This window comes from Lycium ferocissimum, unplaced genomic scaffold, assembly GCF_029784015.1.
Source record: "Lycium ferocissimum isolate CSIRO_LF1 unplaced genomic scaffold, AGI_CSIRO_Lferr_CH_V1 ctg2187, whole genome shotgun sequence".
Classification (NCBI taxonomy): domain Eukaryota; kingdom Viridiplantae; phylum Streptophyta; class Magnoliopsida; order Solanales; family Solanaceae; genus Lycium; species Lycium ferocissimum.
In genome coordinates, this window is record NW_026719979.1 from 197,575 (window position 1) to 204,478 (window position 6,904).

The 6,904-nt window shown below is 33.8% G+C and overlaps 1 protein-coding gene across 1 annotated transcript; it reads left to right on the forward strand.

Moving 5' to 3' along the window:
- The first annotated feature begins 757 nt into the window (after positions 1–757).
- Positions 758–2,200, forward strand: LOC132043188 (defensin-like protein). Its single transcript, XM_059433673.1, has 2 exons — positions 758–912; positions 1,863–2,200. The coding sequence occupies exons 1-2, from the start codon at positions 849–851 to the stop codon at positions 2,036–2,038; spliced, it is 240 nt and encodes a 79-aa protein (XP_059289656.1). The 5' UTR covers positions 758–848; the 3' UTR covers positions 2,039–2,200.
- Positions 2,201–6,904: the final 4,704 nt, after the last annotated feature.

Consider the following 6,904-nt stretch of genomic DNA (forward strand, 5'->3'; position numbering starts at 1 on the left):
AATTTTATTTATCTCTAATAGACTAATGAACTTTATACCTAAGCCCATCTTTAAAAAGAAATCCATGAATTCAAACTTATTAATTCAAAGAAAGAATTATGAGATTTACCTAGATTTATTTTTTGTATTTCTTATAAATTTTATTCACTTAATTAAACTTAAAAATTCTAAGACATTTTCTCCATATTCCAAGAAAACTATAGCTACCACAATAAAAGGGAAATAACGAAATATAAGTTGGAAAAGGATAGAAAATTCTCTCCTAATTGTAGGGAAAATAACATGAAAGAGAGAAATATCGTTAGTTTTCTTATAAACCGAAAAACCGTCCCAAACCGAACCAAACCAACTACAACCAAACCGATGGATATGCATTATATTTGGTATGGTTTGATTTTAATAAATTTAAAAACCGATTAGATTGGTTTGGTTTTAGTTTTATCCCAAAACCGACCCAAACCCACCCATGAACACCCCTGTCCGTGTAAAAAAGAATGACTCCTTTTAATATTTGAAAATAATTTACTTTTATACAGTGATATATACCCAAATAAAATAGTGACTCATTTAACACCACAAATTTAAAAATCTTCTCTTTTTTTTTTTTTTTTTTAAAAAATTTTTTTTGTGCTCAATCAAATAGGTTTCACATAAATTGCAACAGTGAGAGTAAATTTTATGTACAAATAGATACAATGTACTTATTCATTAACTTAATATAAATATAGAGTGCGGGTAAACATTTTCCTTCTATAAAACCCCCTTGCTATTGCTAGTCTCAACCGGTACTCAACCTCTCAAATTGCATTCTCTCTCTAGTTTTTTTTTTTTTCTCTCTCTCTCTCAAGATGGGAAGCTCCCTGCGTTTCTTTGCAACTTTCTTCCTTGTAACAATGCTGCTTTTGGCCACTGGTTTGTCTTCTACCTTTATATAACAGAGCACATAGATTTTCAAACACATCATTTATATTGTTTGAAACATCTTCTCATTAATTTTTGTTGCAAGATGAAGATGCACTAAATATAATGGCCGATTGAGTTTAAATTTTATACATAGTAATATAAAAGAAATTTTATAACATTAGATTACCCAAAAGAATAACTACAAATATAATTACAGTAAAAAGTATTTTATATACTATCAGGTCATCATTCAAAAGGTATCTGCAATTTTAAAAGAGTATATTAAGTTATATGCGTTACAATATCAATTCATCCCAAAGCCTCCTTAAAATGTCTTATGCGTTAGTGCTATAAGATATCAGATACAACAGGTAAACCTAATCTGATGCTATAATTTTTGTCACTGATGTTATATTATATATCTTAAATTCATCTAGAAAATAAGATAAATTATCTGTTATATAATTGATAAAAATGACGTGAAAGTATAATTTTATATTTTAACGGTGTATGAATTTAAATGGAGCTGTGAGAATTCTGTACTACTTTTCTCCACTGCCGTGTTTTCTTTTCCATAACTGCTTTGATTTGTTACATTTGAGACATTCTGAGTAATAGTCTTTCAAAAATAGTCTTTTTACTTCATTAGAGTAAAGTCTGTATACACCCTATTCTTTCCGGACCCCACTGGTATTTCGAAAAAGTCTCCTTACTTTGTTGGAGTAAGGCCTCCTATTTCAAAAACAGTCTCTTACTTCGTTCGAGTAAGGCCTCCTACACTTTCCAGATCCTAATATTATTTCAATAACAGTCTGTCTACCTAATTGGAGTAAGGCCTGCATACGCTCTACTCTTTTCAGACTTCACTTATAAAATTACACTACATATACTATTTTTGTTATATAAATTTAAATGGAGATTTAATGTTATTACTGATATTAAATTATTTTATTTTACAGAGATGGGACCACCAATGAGGAGTGTAGAGGCAAGGCTTTGTGAGTCAAAGAGCCACCGTTTCAAAGGGAAATGTCTTAGCGATACCAATTGCGGTTCCGTTTGCCAGACTGAAGGCTTCACAGGTGGCAACTGTCGTGGCTTCCGCCAACGTTGTTTCTGCACCAGAAATTGTTAAAAATAATAAAGCAGAAATGATATTGTCACTGTATCTGTAATAGTGTCCTTGTTATAAGTATCTTATGATAAATAATGTAGTTTTATCAATAAAAAGACTAGATAGTCTATATCTATTTGGTGCTTAATATAGTTATGGCATGCTTCATCTGTTGTTCTACTTCATGCGGTTCCGATTTCTTTTTAGTGATCATTTGGTACTTTGTAATTCACCGATTTGATTAATGTAGATTTAGTTGGTGAAGTGAAATTTTTTGTTAAGGGTGTTTCAAAATATATGAGTAGATAGTAATTTTTTATTTTTCGTCCTAATTATGTGATATTTTTTATTCGATAATTACATATTTTTTGAAGCTAAACTGAGTTAGGTTAATAATATTTTAAAATTAAATTAGTTATCTCAAGCTATATGGAAAAAATGCTTTTCATGAAATATGATGAGAATATATTTAAAATATTAGATAAAGCTAATTTAATTATTCGAAAAGCTCAAAAAAATATAGTAACATTAATTGAGACAAAATTATTTATATAATTAATATAATATTTTGTATATACGATGATATTTTTTGATGAAAAATATTCTAACCATCCTCTTTTCATGTAAGGAAGAGTGATCTCTACTAAGAACTTTTCACTACTACTTTCTTTACGTTCATCACTATAATCTCTCCTCGATTTATTAGAAGAGTGGATTTGCAGAAAAAATAATTCTTGCTTATTTTAAAAAAAGGTGACAAGTATTACTTTTAGTAAAGACGAGCAAAACGGATACAGGAAATATTAATTGTGCATGCATTCTATCCCCTCGCCAAATGTTGACTGTGTCCAACATTTTTAACACCTGTAGTCAAGACAAACACGTGTTAATTCAGGAAAGATCCTAGAGTTTATAATAATTTTAAAATTTATTTCTAATATACTGAATAATATAAATAATTGAGAAATTGTTATTATTTAACCAATCAAACATGAAAAGAAGATAAAATTCATATAAACGTCTAGGAACGTATATATATCAATACAAACTCATTCTCATATACAAATTATAAAAATATATTAAAGATCGCAAAGACGTTTGAAAATGTCAATCCATTTTTAACTTGGGAAATTTAACCCTCCATCTCTAAATTTCGAGCCTAGATTACTTCGAAATTTCGAATTCACTTCACTTTCATAACAGCACACTCTTGGTTTTGTTTGTCGAGTATCAACACGTGGAAGAAGATTCATGCATAGTCAAAACCATCTCAGCTTTAGACGTTTGAGCCAAGAATTCTATAACCAAAAAAAGTTTTAAAATGCAAGAATAATTTAAAAATTGGAACTTGCAACCTAAAGCTTTTTTAGTCACTTTTGATGATATTGTAGAAATATATCTTATGTTATTCAAGAAAATTTAACTATATGCATAAATTATTTTTATTTACACATTAGTTTTGACGATCCAGAAAGAACCGTTAAAACCTCTCTTTTAAAGATGTATCATCCAGTGGCCATCTTTTGATAAAATCTTTGAAAAAATAATCACTGGATGTTTAAATTTCATAAGTGAGACTCCTTGTTAATGTCCTTGAGTTTTACATGTGCATTTTGAAATTTCATGACATTTCAGAATTAGAATTTAAAATTTTATAATAGTGATTATTTTTCAATTAAAAACTGAAAAACAATTATAGTATTTGTTAATCTACCCGTTTTCTGTGCATTTCATCTTTTTTACCCATGTTAACACTTGTCAGCTAGCTGTCATGTTTCACACCTGTAAGCTTCTTACTTGAAGTCTCATGTGATGTAAACTCATGGGAAATGTGAGGCATGCATTTTCCAGCTCTCTGTGTAGTGGATGTATTGAACCGAATGCCTTGCATGTAAGAAGAGGTTGCACGAAAACCATACTAGACTACAAACTTTGAGTACTGCCAATTAATCTTCTTGGATAGTACGTCAAGTAAGTGATTGCTTCATTTCCCATCAATTATCTATTCTATAAAGGAGCAAATTAATGCATGGATAAGGTCATATTTTACTCCTCCTGTGTCATATTGAGTGGTGTTTTAATTTTGATACATCAATGACAATAGCATATACATCCAGTGTAATTCCACAAGTAAGGTTTGAGAAAATTACGTAGAGTGTATGCAGATCTTACCCTACCTAGAGGTAGAGAATTTGTTTCCGATAGACCCTCTGATAAGTTATGTTACATCCTATGTTTTGATGATTTGTCAAACGGCTGAAAAATGGAGAGGGACCTGTACACCATACGATTGCCGGCAACTGTAGCGCACACAAGTACAACGAGAGGCTTTGCGATTCGGCTTTAAGTCAAACGTGAGGAGTGGTCTCTATTCTACCCATATGTTCCCTAATATATATACAACTTTCTCCAACATATTGGGTATCACTTGGAAAACCTAGATTCACTTAAGAGTGCAGCCGTCACGAGATTCTCCAAGCGTTCAAAACAAAGCTGACCACAGATTGAAGGACCAGATCCTAACAACTGAAGATGCAAATGTCCCTTAGTTTGTTTTGAGCTTTGTTTATGTTCTCTATCTTGTAAACCTACTCTTCTCCAAAGAAGCTGTTGTAGGTACTCTGAATTCTCAGTAGTTGTACACCTGTTTGTAAGCTATTGAGTGGTACCCTTGGCTAGAGTTAGTTAAGGTGTATTAGCTGGGTTTGGCTAGAGTTAGTTCAGGTGTATTAGCTAGGTTTGGCTAGAGTTAGTCAAACATGGTTGAGTGCGTGGCTAGAGTTTTTTTTTTTTTAAATAAACTCATCCATCATATATTTATTCATAAAACTTACACAGAGGGGGACTTAATGCTGGGACTTAATGCTAATACCTCCTGTAAATTATGTGCTATACATGATAGAAGCATGAAGGGGTTTCCCTCCTCTAATCCGCTCGGAAAAAGGGTCATACATCCTTCGAAAGGATTAAACGAGAATCATAGAAGCTCAAAAACCTTAGCCTATTCCTTTCTTATTAGTCCTGATCCTGAAATTAAACATGCCAGCTTTCTCCATAGAGTAATTTCCCCTAGCGGAGGTAAGGAGTTGAGAAGGATGTACAAAAATTAGAGAAGAGTCTGCGATGGCCCCAAACTTAACCAAGGAATCTAAAGTGGTATTGGCCTCTCTATAGCAGTGGATCACCTTAACTTTGAGAGCTTTTACTTTGTCCTGAATCTTGGCAATCCAGTGTTGAAGCTTCCATGTTGGTTTGCTTGTACTATTGATCATATCCACCACTATCTTGGAGTCCATCTTAAGAACAAGAGGATGAATATTGTTACGGTGACACCATTGACCCCTGATTAATTGCTTGAGTTTCAGCCGTACATTTTGAGGCAGAAATTCATAGAAGCATGAGAAGCCATAATCGGTTCCCATGGTGATATCTGAGAATGCCCCCTCCCGCAGCTAGAATTAGTCATAGCGTTTAGCTTATAATAGGGTCATTGTATGGGTGAGGGATTAAGGGTTTAATTCCTAGATTACGAGGGGGTGTAATCTGAAGTTGCTCGGTGTAGAGTAGTTGAAATCCTACGTGGTAGGTTGTGATTTTTAATCCCTTGAGCAAAGAATTTTCCATGGTAAAATCCTGTCTTAATTACCTATTGCACTGCATAAGGGAACTGGTAGACAACCAGGTCCCTTCATATTTCATTTAGTGAACACATAGCCTAATCAATTGGTATCAGAGCGGGTTCTTTCTAAAAGGTTAACAACTAGAAAGAGGCGTTCAAATGACTGCTCCACTAAACTTAGAGGGAGGACAATCAAATACAAAACCATCAGGGGCTAGTGAAAAGCACTACAGATAGTGTGCTTCAAGCAATGATGAATCTGACATGGAATGCTTCACTCGCAGACTCCGAAGGATGATTGAAAAACTCGAAAATTCCAATAGAAAATCAGGTTGCCCCAGTAAAGGGAGTCCTCCCCACAAGCAAGCTCACGATGAATATGAGTCAATTCCTGCACTCATGGCCAAGTTAGATGCAGATGGTAACAATGAACAAGATAAGAATGAGGTGAACGGAGGCGGTCATAGATGGTACATGGATAGTGGCTTCTCAAAGCACATGACCGGGAAAAAGGATGATTTTCTTTCACTCAAAGTCTTTCAAGGTAGAAGTGTATCTTTTGGAAATGGCAAAAAAGGGTACATTCTTGGAGTGGGTAAAGTAGGAAGGACACTCTCTCATGCTATTGAAAGTGTGTACTATGTAAATGGTCTGAAATATAGCCTGCTAAGTGTGTCCCAAATCTGTGATAAAGCGAATGAAGTAAAGTTCCTGTCATGCTCCTGCATTGTCATAAATCTCACAACTGGTGAAGTGGTGCTAATGGCTAAAAGATTCAAGAATGTATATGTTGCAGATTTTGGTCCTCAAAGTGAAAATGATCTCACCTGTCTAAGGGCAATAGAGGATGACCCTGAGCTTTGGCACAGAAGACTGGGGCATGCAAGCTATTCGTTACTAAACAAACTTGCTGTGAAGGACCTAGTTCGTGGACTACCAAAAGCAAAATTTAAGGATCACAAGACTTGTGATCCTTGTATAAAAGGGAAATAAGTAAGATTCTTCTTCAAACCAAAAAGGGAAGTAAGTACCTCAAGACCACTTGAACTTCTTCACATGGATCTATGTGGACCGATGAGAATTCCAAGCGGAGGAGGAAAGAAATACATTTTTGTGATTGTGGATGACTATTCCAGATTTACCTGGACTCTGTTTTTAAAAAAGCAAGGATGAAACATTCCCCGTATTTTATGCCTTTGTAAAACAGATCCAAGTAAAACTTGGTGTGCATATTGTGAGCATTAGATCTGATCATGGTATTGAATTTG